This window comes from Quercus suber, unplaced genomic scaffold, assembly GCF_002906115.3.
Source record: "Quercus suber isolate HL8 unplaced genomic scaffold, Cork oak 2.0 scaffold_53, whole genome shotgun sequence".
NCBI classification, from domain to species: domain Eukaryota; kingdom Viridiplantae; phylum Streptophyta; class Magnoliopsida; order Fagales; family Fagaceae; genus Quercus; species Quercus suber.
Window position 1 is genome coordinate 907163 of NW_027069518.1, and position 23593 is coordinate 930755.

The 23593-nt window shown below is 33.5% G+C and overlaps 1 protein-coding gene, 1 long non-coding RNA gene and 1 other non-coding gene across 3 annotated transcripts; all 3 read left to right on the top strand.

Annotated features, from left to right (window-relative positions):
- The first annotated feature begins 10840 nt into the window (after positions 1-10840).
- LOC112033410 (small ribosomal subunit protein uS10y) lies at positions 10841-13191 on the top strand. Its single transcript, XM_024066180.2, has 4 exons — positions 10841-10970; positions 11060-11201; positions 11676-11789; positions 12882-13191. The coding sequence occupies exons 2-4, from the start codon at positions 11081-11083 to the stop codon at positions 13022-13024; spliced, it is 378 nt and encodes a 125-aa protein (XP_023921948.1). The 5' UTR covers positions 10841-10970; positions 11060-11080; the 3' UTR covers positions 13025-13191.
- A 2771-nt stretch (positions 13192-15962) lies between these two features.
- Positions 15963-17037, top strand: LOC112033422 (uncharacterized). The gene is made up of 3 exons (XR_010628485.1): positions 15963-16086; positions 16207-16338; positions 16965-17037. It is a non-coding gene; the product is annotated as an uncharacterized LOC112033422 (transcript).
- Positions 17038-17246: 209 nt separating this feature from the next.
- Positions 17247-19222, top strand: LOC136066961 (uncharacterized). The gene is made up of 2 exons (XR_010628486.1): positions 17247-17962; positions 18872-19222. It is a non-coding gene; the product is annotated as an uncharacterized LOC136066961 (long non-coding RNA).
- The last annotated feature ends 4371 nt before the right edge of the window (positions 19223-23593 follow it).

The following is a 23593-nucleotide window of genomic DNA, read 5'->3' on the forward strand; positions in this document are numbered from 1 at the left end:
GGTTTTGTTTGGTTCTGAAGTAGAATTTGGGGATTCTATAAAATTTGGAAGCTTTATGTTTTTGGGTTTTTGGTATTTGCGTCTTAGTAGTTTGATTTTAATTCTTTACCTTATATGTTTTTACTTTATTGAGAATTTTTATTTGGGTTCATGTGATTTTTTGTTTTCTTAATTAAAGCTTTGATTTTTGGTTGATTAATTATTTGTTTGGATTAATTTCAATTAATTATTTGTTTGGATTCAATGTAAAAGATAAGATAATGGAATTACGTGTTATCAATTTAATAATGTTCCATGTTTTGAATTATTTATATTGTTATTACTACAACTAAATAAGATTTGTTTATATCTTTGTAGTTTATATCAGTTTTGAGTGTGTGCATATATATATTACTTTTGAGAATTTTGCTTTATTAATTTAAGAATTGTAAATTACTTTGTAGGTTTCAGTAATTATGCACCTACAATGCAGAGACATTGACAATATAAGCATATATATATATATATATGTATATATGGTATTAACATTTTATAAAAATCTTTTTTACAACCCGATAACATTCTACGTTAGACAACACTTCTAAACTATAGAAAAATATAATTGTATTTTATTTAATTATGATAGATCTATTTTTTTTTTTTTTAAAACCCTTACTAGCAAAATGTCTATAATATGCATATTATTAACCCAATTTTCTATTACTAAATTTCTTAGATTTTATTATATCAATCTTTTTTTCTTTAAAATTCTTAGTGGGCAAATCAGTCTCTCACTAATTCTTTTACCTTAACGTGATGTTGGTTAATTGTTCTTTTATTTAACTATCTCGTGCATCGCACGGGTTAGCGATTAGTAATAATAATAGTAGTAGTAGTAGTAGGAGTCTCTTGAGGGAAAAATTATATAGTCCTTTGGTGGATTATGTCATTTGCCTATCATTCTACTAAAAGGCTCTCATTTGTTTAAAATTGCTGAGTTAATAGTTAATTTATGTTTTAAAAAAAAATTTAACTTAGCAATTTCAAATAGATGGGAGTCTTTTAGGGCATGTTTGGTACACTGTAATGATTATTACACGGGAATGAGAATAAGTATTACAAGGAATACATTAAGTTAGAATATAATAAATATTACTATTCATTAGTTTGGCGACCATTTAGGAATAGAATTCTGAATATTAATGACTTGCATAATTTAATATAATTTATCACTTCTCAACTTTAAACTTTAGTCAAATTTTATTTATTTTTGCTGATTTTAGACTTCATTATTGTTATTTAAATTTTATTGCAAATTTGAAGAAAATGAAGATCCAAAATTTTAGAAGCATATCATCTAAGAACTCTCAAATTTAAATGAAGATTTATTCAAATAGAAAAGACGTGAAGCAGCTAGAGAGAATATTGGGTTTTGGATGAATGGAGGCTGAAGGAAGATTTCTTTTTGGCTTCAGAATTGGCATGAAAAGCGGCTCCCTCTTGGTTTTGAGGCAGGCGGTTTGACTTCATCTTGACAGAGGCACGCACGAAACGGAGAGATTAAGTGGGCTTTTCGGCTGCAACAAGTTTTGGGCTAGCCTTTAAAAACGCAGGGAGAAAAAAAACATGAAAAAGGACGTTGAAGAAGAAGTGGAGAAGTTGAAGGTGCGGAGACTGAAAGGAGATTTTTAGCGTTCATTTTCCTTCCAATCTTCTCAGAAAAATTATGGTGAATTCGTTTATGTTGAATTTAATTTTTAGCATGAACTAAATTTTCTTTATTCTAGGAAAATGATGTAATCTAGTTCTGAACTATGCTTGCTTTTCTATGTTAATTTGAATTAATTCTCTTCATGTTTGTCTGACTTATTCTAAGCTTATTGCTTCTAACTAACTGACCATTAATTAGATGATTTTGATCTTGTGATTTGCTGTTGAAAGAGGGCATTATAGGATAGATCTTGAATACTTCAGCATAGGTAAATATAGAGATCGAAAGACTTGTATAAACCTATGTAGTATTTAAATCGTTAGTCTTAATGCTTTCTTACTTTATTAAAGTGCATACTCTTGTGTATAATGATGAACAAGAATGTTTCCAATTGATTATCGAAAGAGGCTTTTGGATGAGTTTAGAGATTGCTAACAAACAGAGAGAATTAAATTCAATTAGCTAGATGAGTAAAGCATAGTGAGGGATTAGGTGAAATTGATTTCCTAGAAGTTTTCTTCCCATTAATTTGATTTTTGAGCAACATTTTTTTTTCCTCTGCGTATTTTCTTTAAATTGATTTTATTTTAAATTCCAATTACCAAAAAAAAACTTAGTGACTTCTCTAGATAAAATCGAGATTAGCATAATTTTGGTATTTGTCAAAAGTAAGTTACCAATCCCTGAGGACGATACTCTTCTCATCACTTTACTATAAAACTACAATACTGTGCACTTGCAGTTTTGCACCGATCAAATATGCATCCATAATTTAATAGAGTATAAAAAGAATGTGTAATTAAATCATTTTTAAGTCAAATTTCCTAAAATACACTTATTTTAGGGTGTTTAAAATAAAGCTAATAATTAACAACAAAGAAATTTTATTTTCTTTCATTTTGAAGGTGTGGCAACTAATGGCTTTTTAGAAAGAAAAAAAAAATTTAAAAGTATTACATAAGGTGAAGGAATAGATATTCAGTACTTTTGATAAAGAATAGTTATTCCTCATTTTGAAGAATAGCTATTCATAAGGAATAACTATTCATTGTAATAAAAATATAACCAAACAGCCGAATAGTTATGTCATAGAAATATCTATTACATTACAGTGTCTATTACAGTCTACCAAGCGTGCCCTTAGTGGAATGGTGGACCACGTCTCTTGAGGACCTTCTATCATCTTTGTCAAAAAAAAAAAAAAAATAGGAGTCTCTTGAGGACCTTCTTCAATAAAGCTTTGATCACATATATTGGAAAGCCAATAAGTGTGCGCACACGCAAAATTAGGTGCCAAACAATCTACTATGTACGTTGGTTTTGATGACCTACAACATTTGGTGATAGTTCATGCTCACTTTTGATAAAGTCGAACTCTACCTATAACATCATGGTTTATATTTAATATATTTTAACTCAATGATAAATTTTTTTTATAAAAAAATTAACATAACCTCGTTGTTGTTGATATTATTATTATTAGTCTATTTACTCAATTACATAAACTTGTTATTTTAAATAATTCCAGAAACCTCCTTTTGCTCTCATGTGAAATGTGTAGTGCTTCTGTTAGAAACTGAAAAGAATATGGATAGACACCCAAAGTGGGCATGTCCTTCTATATACCTCAAAACAATTGTAACATTCAAGAGTTATGGAGTAATGGTTTGGACCGTTACTCTACCCCTCTAAGTCCACTATCCCACTCAATATTAATGGAGTGGTGTGTATATAAACATCAAGAGTGGTACCCATTGAACAGTGATCGAATTCTACATTTCTCATAGTGTTTACAGAGTGCTGTGAGGCTCTTAAGGTTGTGAGTTATGTTTGCATCACTCTAGTAGTGTGCAATACTGTCGGAGAAACGTTTTTGGTTTGTGGATTATACAAACTGGAATTTAGAATGTGTTTGAATAACTGGTTTGCGTGGAGGCTGGCTCTAGACAGCGTAGAACAATCTCAAATCTCTTGTGTGATCATCGGTTTAGGCCAAGAAAGGTATGCCGAAAAACTGATTACTTATATTCCGTTGCAAGTTTCTATTTCTAACATTGGTATCAGAGCATTTGTTGTTGTTCTCGATGTCATAGGCATATATGATTAGTTCTTAATGCATTTTATTCTTCTGAGATATGCTATGAATTTCTATGCACTTCACATGGTCTTCAATGGCAAGTTTTGACTTTGAGCATTTCATGCCTTGAAATTAATATATGTTGTTTACCTTAAGTTTCATAGCAAATCTCTAAGTGTGCCATGAGATATAGTTTAACAAAACTTAGAACACTGAAACTTTAAGGACAAAACTGCTCTTATATGTTTTTTATTTGAAAAATATGATTTCATATTATGAATCTATATGTTATAAGCTTTAATTCGGTATATGGTATGTCAAAAACGGATTTGAAATGAAAAAAGATATAAATTTTTAACGTTTCAGTCTAAAACTTGTTTTTTACTGAAAGAAGTCGAAAGGATGAAGGTTGAAGACAACCTACACATCACGTGTCTTTCTCTTGCCGAAAGAGCTAGAGTGGTAGCAAATAAAATAAAAACAAAAAGGGGTCCCGCAATAGTTTATTACCTAAATATTGTTTGTATTTACTCAGTTACTTTTAGCATGCACTGTACAATGGGTCCATGTGCCACTTTTGGGATCCTTGTTTCCTGTGAATTTTTTTGTTTTATGCCTAATCCTACTGCATCTGTTTCACCATTATTTATTAAAAAAAAAAAAAAACACGTAAGTACATGACCAATTCCATATCATGGTCAGTGATATATTTGCAATAATTTATTTGGATTAAAATTGTATTTAATCCATCCAATTATTTCATTTTTTTTTTTTTTTTTGGAGGAAATAGACCATGAGGTCTTGTACTATTGAATAAGAAGGCAAAAAACTACAAAGAGTCTCGTGTAACCAGGGGGGCTATATCATCAGGAATTGAATAGTGCCAAACCTGCACTTCACTACCTATCTTTGATGATCTAGCAAGATAATGGGCAACTGAATTGCCTATTCGCTTTACATGAGAGAAAATACAAGAATAAAAATCATCAAATAGCTAGAGGATGACTTCAATCACATGTCCATTCTCCGGATGTGATGAATCTGAAGTTTGAATTGCTCTAATGATTACCTCTGTGTCTCCCTCAAAAATGCAGTTCAGAACACCTACTTCTTTGGCAAAGATCATAGCTCGACGACATGCCATTGCCTCCACTGTTGCTACTGAGATGGGCATATCTATTCTTTGTGCTAAAGCATGTAGGACTGCACCTGCATTATCCTAGATCACCACTCCGAGACCCGCTGTTCCTTCGGCCTTAAAGTAAGCTCCATCAAAATTAGTTTTATAGTGATGCAGAATGGGTAGTATCCATCTCACTGCTCTGGCTGAGGCCGTGTTGGGGCCATTCTAAGGGCGTTGTGCTGCCAAGAACTCCAGCAAAATAGTATTAGCTCAGTCCCTAATGCCTAAAGTCTCCAAAGATTTTTCTCCACATCTATCTGCATTTCTTTTACACCAAATCAGCCAGAACATTATTGCCAATAAATTCAAATCTACCTATTCTTTCAACATACACAGCATCCCTATTAAGTCACTGAAAGAGTTGAACTTGTACCTCAGAATCGTACTACCCTCCCATAAGGCATACAAAGCTGGGCAACTCCATAGGGCATGCACTGTATCTTCACTGTCTGTTTGACACCTTAGGCATTGAGTAAAGTTCACCCCCTTTCTTTTCCATAAATTACATAAAGTAGGTATAGCATCATGTGTTGCGCTCCATATCAAATGCTTGACCTTTTGAGGAGTTTGTAATCCCCAAATACTCTTCCATAATCTGTGTGTAATCTATGGATTTGAGTAGGATGGATTCAAATTTCTCTCTATACCAACCAACCGGTGGTATCCACTACGGGTAGAGTACAACCCATTTCATTGAAACGTATACTATACAAGCCTAGCATTTATTTCTCATGAAACATAAAAGGTATATGCTTCAATGATATGGAATTGATTTAATTTTGTAAATTATTTAATTCCATTATTATTTCTTAGTGAAATATGGTATATTTACACAACGTTAAATATTATATTTAACGCGACAAAGAAATAATTATTTCTTAGTGAAATAATGAGATGCCTATATGAATTGTTCTCATGAGTTTAAATTGTAATAGCATGTTTGGCTTAATAGTTAATGATAAAATTGGTGAATTGTTTTTAATACATATTTTTTGTAAATATGAAATATAGAATAGTGGGAGTATGGTTGAGTTGCGTTATCTCCCATACATAATTTTGCACGAATAGATTAAAATTAAGCTTAGTAATAAACATTAGTGGCGCAAGAGATGATTAAGAAGCTTAGTAAATTTTCGATCTTGCAACATGTGCTGATTATCTAAGTTTATTTTAGATCGAACGCCAAAATTTTTGAAATGTGTGTGTAATGTCCCATTTGTGAAATTTTGTAGTGAAATAGCTTCCAAAGATATAGTTGCTGATCTCAATAAATGAGAGAAACTGGATAGTGAAAATTACAATATTTGGCACCACAAAATCTAGTATGTGCTGAATGAGCAAGAAGTCCTAGAAACTCTAACTCATTCGTTGAGTAAACCCAATGAGGGAAGCACTGAACAACACCAATGTGATCTTGTTACTGATTGAGGTAGTAACCTAGATGAACGCAAATCTACATCTGGGTATGCTTTCTTGCTAAATAATGGCGCCATCACTTGGAGTAGCAAGAAACAACCCTATATAGCATTATCAACTATGGAAGCAAAGTATGTAGCATGTTTAGTAGCTGTTCAAGAAGCAGTTTGGTTGAGGAGGTTCTTTTAGAATCTTGAGGTTGTGAAGGATGCCTCGGATCCCGTTACGGTACATTGTAATAGCATGACAGCACTTGCCTATGCTAAAAACTCTAAGTATCATGGTAGAACCAAACATATTGATATACGATATCATTACATTTGAGACATGGTTTCTCATAATAAAGTGATTCTAAAACACATTTTTACAAGCCTCATGATTGCTAATCCACTAACAAAGCCTATAGGAATGGATGTCTTTCAGGCTCATGTTAGGAGTTTAGGGCTACGTAGAATATGATGATATGTTGTTTTTAGTTACCATTTATTGTACTTTTTGGGATATTTTGTTTTAAATACATATGATGTTATTTATTTAATTATATGTATATTTACACACACATATACCATATGATGAGTTCTGTGATATGAAAGGTATGTCGGCAGACTTAGGTCAGCTCACTTACACAAGTGATCGCCTTTGGCACTTGAGTAGTGAGCAGAGATGAGACATTGTGTCATTTAATACTTATGTTGATGGAAAAATACATGTTTGTATCGCATACAAAACATACGCAGTGAAAAATTAATGGATTTACTTCGTTTGCCATTGATAACTTGTACTATGTAAATTTTAGAATACAAGAATAAAATAGTGTACCTTAGTGTGATGAATTTCAAAACAAATATTAGAAGTACTTAGGAATACTTTTAATTTTCACTTCAATTCCACCAATGCCCAAGAAGTGTGATCTCTCAATCAGTTATATGAATTTGTTCAAGAGAGAATGAGAAAGTGTCTAACCCTCACATACATACTATTTCATGTTCTTTTCTAAATTCTATATGTTTTTTTCTCCTTATAACTGATTATCTAATTGGACTAGTCTTTTAGACCTTTTTAATTGGGCTCTAATATGTGGCTTGGAGTGGGACCAAAAGGAAACAAATAAAATACTAGCTCCAATGAGCCTTGGACTTTTCTCTTAACTCTTGACAAGTCCAAAGTTACCATTAATTATATTTAATACCACTATATAAATATAATTGTACTCTAAGCCTTATTAATAAATTATATCCCATAACTTTATTGTACATGCAACCCTTTCATAAAATATTCGTAGTAACACAAAGTCATAAATGTAGACTACCATTCTGTAGATTATTACATCTTAATCCTTGAGTACTTGGTTTAATCCTTTAAGTTATTCATCATATATTTATGAAATCTAATTTCATAAATATATACTTTAGTAACTATTTACTAAAGTAGTTAGGCCTAACATTTTGAATAACAAACTCATTAAACTTATCTTAAGGGAATATTTTGTATCTCCGTTAAGATATTATGAATTCCATCTTGAGAATATATGTTCTATTAATACTAAATGTGGCTGCCCAACATACTAAAGTTTTGACCGTTACTTTAGATCTCTCTCCTGATATATCAAAGTAACCTACACTTCATGATCAGGTCAATTATTCTCTCAGTATTAAGAGTTCATGTAAATATAAGTCGTGAGATTTATTATTCAATTGACAGTTGTTAGGAGAATAATAAATCTCACAGTGGTCCAGTTCAATATGTCTTAACTCTTAAAACATATCAACATATCAACTAGAAGTTTCCACTTCCATGATCAAGACAAATCATCTTAATTGATATGTTATAGTCTTCACAAAAGAAATACCCAATTTTATCACTGACTATGAATTAAAATTCTAAGTTTACAAAGAACTTGTGATTTATATCTTTTGTGATTTTTCACATAAATCACATACTATGCATCTCATGGACTATATGATAATGTCAAAATATTCATATTACCATCATTTTAGATATTAATAAAGCAACTTATTAATCATAACATTAAGTCATATATAATAACATATATAACATCATACAATAGGATTTAAGGGCACTAATCTTAACATACGTAGCATATATAGATGGTTGAAACAAACAGATGTCGCCTTAGTTGGAACTAAGATGAGGTATAGAATATATTTATTTTAATTAGACTGTACATGGAAAGCCTATGATCCATGTAGCTTGTGGTTAGCTAGATGCGAGACCTTAATTTGATGCTTAAGATGGCAAGCAAATAAAGGACTCGAATTAGGCACTTGAGTAGCGACTATACTAAGATTTGTATGGTGTATTGAGTTAAAACATACGCTCTTACTTAAGAGAACTCCCCCGTAGCATGTATTTCATACTACATGTGCTTGCTCAACCAAAAGTAGAGGTGAGAGAATAAATCCTTGCTTCTTCACCGTGTGAGTCCTACAAATCTTTCATTAAGATCCTACTTATGCCCTTGTTACTTTTGACTATGTCATGAACCTGAGGTTTTGATGTCTACTACTTTGGCATGTTACCTATGGCCATGTTGGATTTTGTCTAAAGGGACATTGCTGGGAAAGCGATTGGACCAAAGTTAAAGGACATAAGTGCAAAGGGAAGACTATTTTTTTAACATATATAGATGGTTGAAACAAACATATGTTGCCTTAGTTGGAACTAAGATGAGGTATAGAATATATTTATTTTAATTAGACTGTACATGGAAAGCCCATGATCCATGTAGCCTGTGGTTAGCCAAATGTGAGATCTTAATTTGATGCTTAAGGTGGCAAGCAAATAAAGGACTCGAATTAGGCACTTGAGTAGCGACTATACTAAGATTTGTACAGTGTATTGAGTTAAGACATATGCTCTTACTTAAGAGAACTCCCCTGTAGCATATATTTCATACTATATGTGCTTGCTTGACCAAAAGTAGAGGTGAGAGAATAAATCCTTGCTTCTTCACTGTGTGAGTCCTATAGATCTTTCATTAAGATCATACTTATGCCATTGTTACTTTTGACTATGTCATGAACCTGAGGTTTTGATGTCTACTACTTTGGCATGTTACCTGTGGCCATGTTGGATTCGGTCTAAAGGAACATTGCTGGGAAAGCGATTAGACCAAAGTTAAAGGACATAAGTGCAAAGGGAAGACTATTTTTTTTTTTAACACATCCTTATATTTGTACTCATTGTCGATAGGTTATAGTGCTTAAGGTAGCGAAATAATCGTGAGTACATCTAGATAGTTATGATGATCAAGCAGAAGTCTGAGTATTAAACTCAAAAGGGGTAAGAGACGCTTGATTTGATGTGTTAATATATGTCTAGGGCATAACGAGACACTTTAGGGATGTTGCTAAGCTGGTCTTGGTATAAGATTTAGTATAGTACTCCCAAATATGTTTTTTCAGGTGTGCTCGACGGTCGCACAACCTATTTGCCAGTATGAATGCACTGAGAAACATATTGAGAGATGTATAATAGGGCTATGCCTACAGTGGATGAGTGGGAGATGTTAGAAATTGAAAAGAATATGGATGGACACCTAAAGTGGGCATGTCCTTCTGTATACTTTAGGACAATTGTAACATTCAAGAGTTGTGGAGTAATGGTTTGGACCGTTACTCTATCTCACTAAGTCGACTATCCCACTCAGTATTAATGGAGTAGTGTGTATATAAACACCAAGAGTGATACCCATTGAACAGTGAACGAATTCTACATTTCTCATTGTGTTTACAGAGTGTTGTGAGGCTCTTAGGTTGTGGGTTATGTTTGCATCACTCTAGCAGTGTGTAACACCGTTGAAGAAATGTTTTTGGTTTGTGGATTATACAAATTGAAATTTAGAACATGTTTGAATAGTTGGTTTGCGTGGAGGCTAGCTCTAGACAACGTAGAACAATCTTAAAACTCTTGTGTAATTATCGGTTTAGGCCAAAAGAGGTATGCCAAAAAACTGATTACTTATATTCCGCTGCAAGTTTTTATTTCTAACAGCCTCTATCAACTCAAATGAACTATCATTGATAGCTTACATGCTGTAACACCAACAACTCAAAACTGAAGCATCAAGTTTGTGTTTGATAAAGTATATATATTTGTAATAAAATATTTGTATACATGCATTGCATATTACTTACACTTTCATAACATGCTCATTTATGCTTTCCTAAAGAAATTTTGAAATATCTTTACCAACAATAAAAAGTTTCAAAAAATACTACTAATTACAACAACTTCATTTCGAAATCTTACCTTTATTTATAGGTTTTCCGAAACATTTTTGCTTTCTCAAAACAAATTTATTTTCCTCCCTCCAAAAAAAAAAAAAAAAAAAAAAAGGAAAAAAAAAATCCAATTTATGTTTTAAACCCACCTCATCAATTATTTGGGCTAGCTAGCTAGCTAAAAACAGCCCAGCCTTCTAAAAACCCAACCCACCCAAAAAAAAAAAAAAAAACCTTAAAACCCTAAACCTAACAAACTCTCACACACATATATAAGTATAACCGTATGTTTCTTCGAATCCCCATTTTGCATTCTCTGTGAAAAGAGCCGCCGCCATCTCCAGCTCTCTCAACTCTCAAGTTCGCTCTCTCTCTCTCTCTCTCTCTCTCTGTGCAATATCAAATATGGGTTTAGCTCTTTTTGTTTATTTGTGATTGGTATTTTGCAGAGAAAAAAAAAGCTCTGAAAGATGGCTGCTCCTCCTTATGCTGTGAAACCCGCGAAGCAGCTGGGTCCAGATGGTGGCGAGGAACAAATTCACAAAATCAGGATCACTCTCACTTCAAAGAATGTTAAAAACATTGAAAAGGGTACCTCCAAATTACTTTCTTTCTTGCTTTTGTTTTTTTGTTTTGGATTTTTGGTTCTAATCTGCGTAGACCCATATGATGAAAATGGTGATTAAACAATTATAATGTGGATCTGAGTATGGTTTAGTTTCAGAGATGAAACATTCTTAGAGTATGTGTGAATTTTTGTTAAATCTTGTATGTTAGTATCAGGTATTTTCATTTTTTTAGCGTGCGTTTTCTGAGTCAAATCTGATTTGTTTAGTTGTTTATGGAAATGGTTTAGTTTCACAAATGGTATTATTAATGATTTTCAGTGTTATATGTTTGTATCAGTTTTTAGCTATGATTTTTTTTCTTAGTCAGTTCTGATTTGATTTTAATTGGTTTATATATGAGGTTTTAAACCTTTTTAGCATCTTAGATCTGTTTAGAACAAGAATAATAACGCAACATTTTGACTGATGGTTTTTATTTTTTATGTTTTATTGATAGTTTGTGCTGATTTGGTTCGCGGCGCCAAGGATAAGATGTTGAGGGTTAAGGGCCCAGTGAGAATCCCCACCAAGGTTCTGCACATCACCACCAGGAAGTCCCCTTGTGGTGAAGGTATATTTTCTATGTCTTAATGTAGGATTCAATTGATTGCCTTCACAAATATATCATCACCATTGTTTACCAATATTCATTTGATAATCCTATCCAATTCAATTTTAAGCATGCCTATATTTTAGGTTGGTATATTAGCTAGTGGTGTTCCATAGGGGTTTTATGTCACAATCAAAAGGGAGCAGGTAGAGATCCAAAAGTTAACCTTTGTATGGTTTGGGTTGAGTTGTCTGTCTCAAGATGTACGTAAAAATAAAAAAATGATCCCAATTTTTAATTTCTTACTGTACTTTTATTCAATTGATAATCCTATGTTTTAGCTAGTTCCTTAGTGAACCTGTAATGAATGTGAGCATTGGAATCGAAAGAAAATGAAATTGTTAGTGGTGTCCCATATTGGTTTTGTACCAGAATCTTAAGGCAGCAGGGAGAGGTTGGAAAGTTAACTCTTGTGGGGTTTGGGTTGAGTATTCTCTTGATGTACATAAAATGTGTTTGTCTGTCCTTATCTCTTTGATTTTGAATCTTGTATAGAATAAACTGAAAAAACATACTTCGAAAGTTTGAAGCTATAGCCTCAATACTCAGCATGCCACACAACTGAATGCCCCTAATTGTTGTTTTCATTTTGAACTAAAAATTGAAGTCAACCTATAAAATTAGTCTGTAATTTAACAATTTATGTCATTGATCTACAGGTGTTGGTTATATTTATGTTTAAGTGGTATGCCAAGGTTCCTTGTGACTTAATTCTGGATTAATCTTCAGTTGGATTTTGCGCCAACTCATTGTATTCTTCAGTGTCTGTATATCACACTTATCACCCCTTTTAATGCTTTCCCTTAAGAATGCCATGGGTTGTTGCGTTTCAATCATACTATACCTTGTTTCATTGTTGCCTGAATGAATTAAATGAACAATTTAATGGCTGTAGGCCTGATATGTCGTGCACATGCATAATAAATCTGAATAGCAGATGGAATCTTGTTTGCTAGGTGTTATTAGAAATGTATCTATTATGAAAGATGTTTTTGTGGCGTTCATTTCCTTGTATGAATATTATTGTGAATTCTTTTCGTTTCTGGTTTGTAGGTACCAACACTTGGGATAGATTTGAACTTCGTATCCACAAGCGTGTTATCGACCTGTTTAGCTCCCCAGATGTTGTTAAGCAGATTACCTCCATTACGATTGAGCCTGGTGTGGAGGTGGAAGTAACTATTGCCGACTCTTAAACATGGCATACTTCAATGTTATTGCTTTTCTAATATCGTTAGTTTGGTAGAAATATTTGTCTTATGTTGCACTGTTATCCCAGAACATATGCCTCAACTTTGATTGGTGGCAGTCTGTTTTTTAGCACAATTTTGAAGTAAAAGAGAAGAGGGGTTTTTTATTGTCATTATTCAGTTGTGATGTTTGAATGTTTATTGACATATTTGATTCTAAATACCATTTAGCTTGTGTGCTATAACTTTATATATATGTGCCCGTTTGATATATAACTTATTTTTCAGCGTTTGAAAATGGGGTTATTTTGAAAGAGTTGTCCAATTTGAGATGCGTAAGAACCTTACCTTGTCCTAAGTATGTTTTGTTTTGTTGCAGAGGCTGTGATTCCTTCCCAATATTTTGCTGTTATAATTTTTATAGTTTTGCTCACGTCAGAATCAGATATCAGAGCATTCGAAGCAGATGTTCTACTAAAAATTATGCTATTTTACCACACCAATGGCTTACTTTATTATTTTACCACATCATTTTATAACATCTCATTTATCAGATATTTTATAATTCAATTATATACATTAAAATAATATTTATTATATATTAAAATAATATTTATTACAACTCATCAACACAATCTACACATTAAAAGAAAAAAAATTTTACCCCATGCATTCCGTACCTTTGCCACGGTATTGTTTAATGTTGCAAAAAAAATAACATATTTCACGTCTATTAAATGGGCTAAAATTGAGTTTGGTGTGGGATATGTGCCAAATATTTAGCATTTGGCACATATCCCACATCTAGTGTGGGTGCTCTCAGTATCCATTGGTAACTATGGTTGTTGCAGTTTAAATTATAACCTAAAGCAAACTTTGCAGCTGAAATATATCTTGCTAATAAGGGGGAATCCTGCAAAGTTCGCTGTGAGGTTCGCTAGGTTTCATTAGGGGACCATCTAATTCTTTCCCTCTAATGAATACCGAAATATATATTGTTTACTAGGTATTAGTGTATTACTAGAAATATATCTGCAAAGTTTGCTAGGTGCTACTAGAAATATATCTGAAAATTTCGCTCTAGGTGTTATTAGATGGAATCCTGTTTGGTTCTTAATGTGAAATCTAGGGAAATCAATAGCAGCAAGTCTTTTGATTTAACGTTTGTGTACGTATAGTATGTGTACCATACTAATACCTAGTTGAATGGATAAGAAAAATGAAATGGTTAAAAAAAAATCGAAGCTTTTTTTTTTTTTTTTTTAATAAATTTAAAATTTTAATAAATAATAAATATTTTAAAATAATTAATAATATGATAATTGCAATCACACTTTTACATGAATTCATAACTAACAAAAAATGATAGTGTACTAACTCATAGAAGAAAACTGTGTGATATGGATTGTCAAGAGGATAGGACCCAACCTAGATTGACCCAACCTAGATTGAACAATCATGCATACCTCCAAGCAGCTCTTTTAACTACAAATTTAATTCTCTCATAATAAATACACTTATATAATAAATAAATTAAAGCTTTACTCCTAAAATTTAAATTACGCCGGTACAAAACCAGAACTCGTCATATGCTAAAGAGGCAGGAGGCACTCAAATGGGGTGTGCTATCAATTTCCTTCTGAGATTTCCTCCATGGCTTGGCGGTGTTGTGCAAGACCAAAAGCTGCTAGTGGGATTGCAGTGGCACAACAGGGGGCAAGTCTGTGGCACAGCATCGAGAAGGGACAATGGGAACTGAAGGACTTTTTTGTGTCAATTGGCCTCACTATGGACGCTTGTACAACAGCAGTGTGTGGCGGTGGCTTTGAGGAGCTTGAAATTTTCAACTAAGGTCATCAGAGGTAAGCGACCTGACCTTTTGGTGGATCAGGCTGTGCAGGTTGTTGATGGGTTGCTGGCGGCAGTGTGGTGTGAATGACAGTGGCAGGCTCTTCTCTCTCTCTGTTGTTTTTGTGGTAGAAAAACAATGGGGCAAAGGGTTTTTTTTTTTTACTTTTAATCTTTTCTGGTTTTGGCTTGACCAGCAATGCTTCAATAGCTTCAAATGGACCCAATTTTTACTGGGGTACAAAATTTGATGTAGGACAAGCCAGAATTTTGTAATAGGAAAATAAATCACCAAGCAAAAAAAAAAAAAAACACACCACCTAAGGTTAGAATTGACACTAGACCATAAAGACAATTTCAACATAAATTTTATTTATCAAAATAATATTCCTTTGATAGGAGTACATTATTGTGCTCGTATAGACTACAAAACCTTAATTCAAACTGAACGAAATATTACTTAATGAATTACAAAAAATAACCCTGATTTTAACAAAAATACTGATAATAAACCTACTTAAATACTAGGACCTAAAAACAATATACAATTGACCAAAAATACAATTACCTTGCAAAATTAAATACTAATAAATTAAAATAAATAGCTCTTTGAGCATCACACATCACCTAGATTATCAAAAGAAAGAAAGAAAGAATAAATGATCGTGGGGAGTACGAAAAGGAGTTGCGAATTTGACTCTTCTTTGACTGTGGAGCTTGCTGATGTAAGGGTATTTAAGAAATTGCCACCCATTACTTTGTTTTTGTAACTCAAAAACACCTAAAACTTGTTTTTGTTTTTAATAATTCATTACCCAGTTTGGAGAGAATTGAATGATGGAAACAAAACCTCAAAACCCATCCAAACAAGACCTTCTCCATGGGACCCACTTATTTTGGTAGACAAGTGATAAAAACCCACAAATCCAAACAACCTCTAAACCTCTTGCAAATCCATTAGAAAACTGCAAGAGGTTTGTACCTAAAGTGACATTTTTTGTTATTTTTAATTTAGACCTTTAATGTTTAAATCATCTAAAAAAAAAAAAAATCTAACCATTAAAAATTTGCCTTTGGGCTGGGTTAAAAAGCCCATTGAACCTAACCCGCTTATAAGAAAGAGTTACACATCGATTTCCACTTCCTTCCTGTTCCTGTTCTCTGAGAAAGAGCTATAGAGGCCGGCCGCCCCTACTTCCAGCCTCCACGCTCAGCTCAAGGTATCAAAAAGAGCCTCTTGGGTTAGATTTATTTCTACCGTGATGCGATGATGATGCTTTTGAATCGATGAAAGATGATGAGAAATAAGTCTTTTTTTTTTATTGGTATTTGTTTTTCAGGGAAAGGAAGCAAAGAAACAATGGCGTACGCATTGAAGCCGGCGAAGCAGTTGGGTGCGGATGAAGGTCCGGAACAAATTCACAAGATCAGGATAACCCTGACCTCAAAAAGTGTCAAGAATCTCGAGAAGGGTACCCCAAAAAACCTTTTTTTTTTTTTTTGCATTTATTTTGTTTTTGTTTTTTTAGTTCTAATCTGCTTTGACCCATATGATGAAAATGGTGATTAGACAATAATAATAATACTAATATGGTTATGGCAACGGTTTAGTTTCAGAGATGAAACATTCTTAGTGTTTTGAGATGAATATGTTTATAATTCTTGTACTGATATATGATATATTTGAGTTTTTATGATCTTATATGTTAGTATCAGGTTTTAGCTTTTTTAATTTTTTAATTTTTTTTTTAATTGGGTTTTCTGAGTTAATTCTGTTTTATTTGATTGGTTTAGTTTCATGTAGTATGTGTTTTGAAATGAATTTGTTTTGTAATTGTTATACTGATATGACCCATTTGGCATTTTATTATTGAATGTTATCAGTCCTTGTAATTTTAATACCTTGTATGTTAGTATCTGTTTTTGGCCATGATTTTTTTTATTTGGGTTTAACTTTTGAGTCAGTTCTAAGCTGATTTTGTTTGGTTTTTATGTGAGAGTTTAAACCTGTTTAGCATCTTGGGTATGTTTGAAGTTGGAACAAGAGTACTAAGCTGATGGTATGACCTTTTATTCTATTTTATTTTTTTATTGATAGTTTGTACGGATTTGGTTCGTGGTGCCAAGGACAAGATGTTGAGGGTTAAGGGCCCAGTGAGAATCCCCACTAAGGTTCTGCACATCACCACCAGGAAGTCCCCTTGCGGTGAAGGTATATTTCTATATCTTACTGTAGTATTCAGTTGATTGCCTTGACAAATATATCATCGCCATTGTTTACCAATATTCATTTGATAATCCTATGTAATTCAATTTTAAGCATTCTTATATTTTAAGTTGGTATATTAGCTAGTGCCCCTTGCAAGAACTATTTTTTTTTTTTTTTGCATTTATTTTGTTTTTGTTTTTTTAGTTCTAATCTGCTTTGACCCATATGATGAAAATGGTGATTAGACAATAATAATAATACTAATATGGTTATGGCAACGGTTTAGTTTCAGAGATGAAACATTCTTAGTGTTTTGAGATGAATATGTTTATAATTCTTGTACTGATATATGATATATTTGAGTTTTTATGATCTTATATGTTAGTATCAGGTTTTAGCTTTTTTAATTTTTTAATTTTTTTTTTAATTGGGTTTTCTGAGTTAATTCTGTTTTATTTGATTGGTTTAGTTTCATGTAGTATGTGTTTTGAAATGAATTTGTTTTGTAATTGTTATACTGATATGACCCATTTGGCATTTTATTATTGAATGTTATCAGTCCTTGTAATTTTAATACCTTGTATGTTAGTATCTGTTTTTGGCCATGATTTTTTTTATTTGGGTTTAACTTTTGAGTCAGTTCTAAGCTGATTTTGTTTGGTTTTTATGTGAGAGTTTAAACCTGTTTAGCATCTTGGGTATGTTTGAAGTTGGAACAAGAGTACTAAGCTGATGGTATGACCTTTTATTCTATTTTATTTTTTTATTGATAGTTTGTACGGATTTGGTTCGTGGTGCCAAGGACAAGATGTTGAGGGTTAAGGGCCCAGTGAGAATCCCCACTAAGGTTCTGCACATCACCACCAGGAAGTCCCCTTGCGGTGAAGGTATATTTCTATATCTTACTGTAGTATTCAGTTGATTGCCTTGACAAATATATCATCGCCATTGTTTACCAATATTCATTTGATAATCCTATGTAATTCAATTTTAAGCATTCTTATATTTTAAGTTGGTATATTAGCTAGTGCCCCTTGCAAGAACTTTTAAGGAAGGTGGGCATTAGAATTGAAAGAAGGGTGAAATTGTTAGTGGCATTCCATAGGGGTTTTGTATCAAAATCAAAAGGCATCAGGTAGAGATCCAAAGGTTAACCCTTGTAAGGTTTGGGTTGAGTAGTGTGTCTCATGATGTATGTAAAAAATAAAAATAATAATAATAATCCTTACTACTTATCCAAAAAAAATGATCCTTATTTTTTTGCCTTTGATTTTGAGGCTTGTAGAGAACAAACTGGTGACAAGCTTTGAAGCTATACCATTAATACTTTCTCCATGAAACTAATTGAAGTTTACCTATAAAATTAGCATGTGATTCAAATGCTGCTTATGGTTCCTTGTGACTCAACCCTAGACTGATCTTCAGCTGGATTTTGTGCAACTTATTGTACTCTTCAGTATCTCTATATCACACCTATGACCCGTTTTAACATTTTCCCATCATATAATCTTTTTATATATAGTTTGATAGGAAAGACCTAGGGGCTCAAATATATTTGCCATGGATTATTGCTTCTGATCAATCCTATACCTTATTTCATTGTTGCCTGGAAAATAAAATAATTATTTTGTTTTATAGGTGTAGCCTTGTAGGCCAGCTATCTTGTGCTCATGATGGAATCCTATTTGCTAGTTGCTATTATAGACGTAGTCACATAGCTATTAAGAAAGATGTTTAGTGGTGAAGTTTAATTCTTTTTTTGAAATTATTGTTAACTCTTTGTTTTGATTTTGCAGGTACCAACACTTGGGATAGATTTGAACTTCGTATCCACAAGCGAGTTATTGACCTCTTCAGCTCCCCAGAAGTTGTTAAGCAGATTACCTCCATTACAATTGAACCTGGCGTGGAGGTTGAGGTTACCATTGCGGATAATTGAAAATGCGCTGCTCTCATAATATTGAATCCCTGTACTCTTTAGTTTATCAGAATATTTGCTTTAGGTGGTAGTATGTGTGTTTTTAGCGCATTTTTTAAGTGAGAGAGGAAGGATTTTAATTGTTTTTTTTGTTGGAAAGAATTCTTCAGTTGTGGATTAATTTGAATGAATACTTATTTCCATGTTATCCAGTCTTATTTTTCAAGTAGACGCTGTCTTACATTTGCATGGAAGTAATCTCTAATCTGTAAGAAATTGATGTGGTGACACTGACAGGTGGTGTTTTAACTCTTTATGTTAGCGTTTCACTGCAACTTTTTCTTGAATCATTGAATGCCATATCCATCCGGCTGTATGAGTGTAGCCAACAATACTTGAGAATCCCAACTCTATTTTCTTGATGGGCTTCTTTTGATTTTATTTTCTTTTACTTTATCTTGTAGTTGATGTTGTCCACCTCTATAAAAGAACGTCATTGAAGCCATTCCACTTCCAAAGTCACTCCATACAAACCTTGAGGAAATTTTCACTGGATGTCTCCCACCAGGTAAATTTGACACTGCCATAGCCCTGAACTTGAGGATAAAAATCAACAGACCCCAAATGATAGATGAGATTGGTTTGGGAAAATGGCACGATCCCTTGGGTGCAAACTTTTCTCAAGCTTACATATTGAGAATCTGGATGTAAACCCCTAGGGCATAAGTTCGCAGAAAGATTATCTTGGAAGATTGCATTAGGAGTTTGTACATCTGTAAGATCTAGTATATGCATTATCTCATTCACAACATGTAGGACCAAGAATATAATTTATTTTCTATCTTAGTTTTATCAACCCCCCAAAACAAACAAATAAATTTATTGGTGGTTCGTAGGCAAGTTGACGACACTACTTAAGGTGATTGACACGTTCTATGCGATAACCCCACTTTTTCTTTTTCTTTTTTCATTTTAAGGGGTGAGGTCACATTTATTCATTTTTAGGGACATTTTTAAAACCAACTTAATTATTAGGAACGGGCCATGTGTTACTATAGAAGGTGTATATATATATACACACACGCACACAAGAAATTTTGTGGATGATGAAGGTATTGTCAAAGCAATAAGATACACTTTTTATTTTTCAATGATTATTTGTTGGATTGTGCTAAAACTTTTATTATTATGGATAAAATTTAGGTACAGTACTTTAGGTGCTGATTCTTATATTCATTTTTTAAGATTTAGTTATGTGGCTACTTAACTAAAAAATACACTTCAATCTTATGAGAAAAAATTCACATGGCAGAATATTAAAAAGAACACCTAAGAAACAACACTTAATAATAATAATAATTTACCTTTGATACGGATTTTATATCATATTAAGAATTATACAAGGCATTGTCCGGTTCTCCTATATTGAAGAATTTGGGATTAAATTCCCCCTCCCCACTTAAATAAATAAATATCTTTTGCAGCAAAGTTTTTGGTAGACCCATTTTACATTTGGTGTTTTTGTTGTTGAGGTGACATCAATTACATATGTGTCTGATTCTAAAAAGAAAAAAGAAAAAAAAAATAATTCATTTATGCCTTTTAAAAAAAGCTGAGTATTGCAAATTGTACATTGGCAACTGCTCATGACAGCACCAAAGTGAATAATATGCTTCAACCATCAACAACTTGAAATGGAGGATAGAGGAGCAAGTCAATTGAATTGAGCCAAAGCAAGAGCAAGGCCGAATCAAACATGTACATTAGCAACGCCCCCTCTAGGTATGATTAAGCTAAATGTTAATGTTGCTGTTAAATGATTCATGCGCAAGGATTTGCATTCTTGTGAGTGACTCACTAGTGGCATAAACAAGTGCCATTCTCTGGGCTTTGTAATTGGCACTGTTAGAAAATTATAGAGCCAGTGATGGAAGGAGACTATGTTCGTTAGGTAACAACTTATTTAGATTTTTGCTCAAAGTGTGCTAAAGTATACTAGTACTTTGAAAAGAATGAAAAAAAAAAAGTAAGAAATAATGAGGTTTTAAAAAGTTGTACGTAAAAGCTAAAAGCTAAAAGTTAAGCTTATAAGCTTAAGCTAAACAAAAAGTTGTGCATTGAACCCTTGAGCAACCTTAACAGAGAGAGCTTTTGGTGAATTTCAAACTTACTAAGCAATGCTTTAGAGTTCATAATTCTGTAGACAACTAAATTTCTAGTTTGAAAACGGTGGTCAATTTCATTTGAACTCATTTGATCTATCACAATGGTGTCTCTTTTTATATCATAACTGATAATGGCAAACTATTCTACAATAGGCTGATGACAGAGCTATGCGAGAAGTTTCAATTTAAACAATACAACTCCACCATGTATAATGCCCTGGAAAATAGACTAGCTGAAGCATTTAACAAAACACTTAGCAATTTGTTGAAGAAGGTAGTATCCAAGACAAAGCAAGACTGGCATGAAAGAATTGGAGAAGCATTATGGGCACATCGAACAACATTTCAAACGCCTACCCAAGCGACACCATATTCTTTTGTTATGGAGTGGAAGCCGTTCTTCCCTTAGAACGCCAAATCCCATCATTACGAATTGCCATTCAAGAAGGATTGACTGAAGAAGAAAATGCCAAGCTCAAATTGCAAGAATTAGAGGCACTTGATGAGAAAATGCTCGAGGCCCAACAAGGCCTTGAGTGTTATCAAGCTCGTCTTTCAAGTGCATTCTTTTATGATTTTTTCGTGCCAGTCTCGCTTTGTCTTGGATATCACATTCTTCAACAAACTGCCAAGTGTTTTGTTAAATGCTTCAGCTAATCCATTTGACGGGGCATTAGACATGGGGGAGTTTTATTGTTTAAATCGAAACTTCTCGCATAGCTCTATCATTAATCTATTGTAGAATGGTTTGCCATTATCTGATAATATAACGAGCGACACTATAGTGATAGATCAAATGAGTTAATCTTGAAAGTAGGAGAAGAAAGCTGAAGGTTGAGCATGAAGGAGGGCAATAGCATGCCTTTATATAAAAAAAACTTCTAAAATAACTAGACAAGAAAAATGAAAAAAGTCTGCAAACCATTAAATGGTTCCACCAACCAGCCAGTGAAAAAAACTATATTCACATTTCAGAAAACGACTAGAGCTCAAAGTGAGATTTTGCAAACTCACAGCACTCAAAGTCAAAGAAGACTGCACCGAATTTTGAAATAAAAGATGATATTCAGCCATGGAGACAGAAGATGATGACTCACTACCTACCTCACAAGTCTAAATCCTGGCACCGTCTTCTTAGAATGGCCACCGCAAAAGTAGACTAAGATGGCAATAAGTCCAACAATGCCTGTGGTCTTCTCTTCTGGATTTCTAAAACTTCTGACAAGATTTCACAAAACTCAACCCACAAAAATCTTCTAAGGACTTCGAACTACAGTACTCGAAATAGCTGTCCGTAGTGGAGCATAACGCTCCGCCACGCGTGGCAACAAATTCCCAACGACCAGCAGATTTTTCATTCAAATCTGTGCAAATTTGAGAAAAAATTTTACAAAACCAATGCCACCAATAGATCCATCGGCCCAAGATCTACAAAACCTGAAAATTTCAGGTCAAGGAGAACAGCCACGCTCCTCCATGCGCCCCCAAAAAAGCATGCGTTCACAACCTAGTATCACACTCCTCCACGCGCCACCCCACCAAATCACGAGCTCCCACGCGCTATGCGCATCCACACGCCATACTTTGTCACGCTCCTCAGTTTTATGACGTCACCTGGCTTGGTTTAAACCACCTGTCCAGATCCGACCCGGTTTGACCTGCTCATCCTGACTCGAATTCGAACCTCCAAAAAAAGAAAAAAAAGAAAAGAAAAAAGGCCTTGAGCATGGTTGACTTTGACCAAAAAGTCAAAATTTTCAAAGCGGACCTATCCCACTCGGTTTTTTGAGTACATTCTGATTTTGGGATCCATTTCTTCATTCAAAACTCGGAAATTGCACAAACGTTCGATTTCCAGAAAGTTTACTTTTGCATAAATTTTGACCAAAAGTCAAAATTTTCAAGAAGGACCTGTCTTGCTCAATTTTTCGCATAGATTCCAATTTTGGGATCTATTTCTTCATTTGAGAATCCAAAAGTGCTCAGATAATGTGATTCTACAGTTGTTGACTTTGATGTGAACTTTGACTAAGAATCAAGATGTCTGAGCAAAACTTGTCCCACTCAGATTTTCGCGAAGATTTAGATTTTGAAATCTGTTTATTTGTTTAGGACTTGGAAACCACCAATCTAACCCACTTCTCCGAAGTACTAGCAGTGTCCAAAACTCAAGCTCCCGAAATCAAATTTTGAGATTCATCCATTTAGTTTGGATTCCCTCAAGGTTATCCTCCAAACTTCATCAAAGCTTCCCTTTCAAAGAACAGATAAAATCTCACAAGTGTGTCTTAAACTTGAAATTACATTGGGTCACTACTTCAGCCTACCATTTCTATTCGGTGCCTACCGATCTTCAACCTACCATTCTCGCTTAGTGCCTACCATTCTCACCAAAAATTATCATCCATCATTCTCAACTACCCATCTACCGTTCT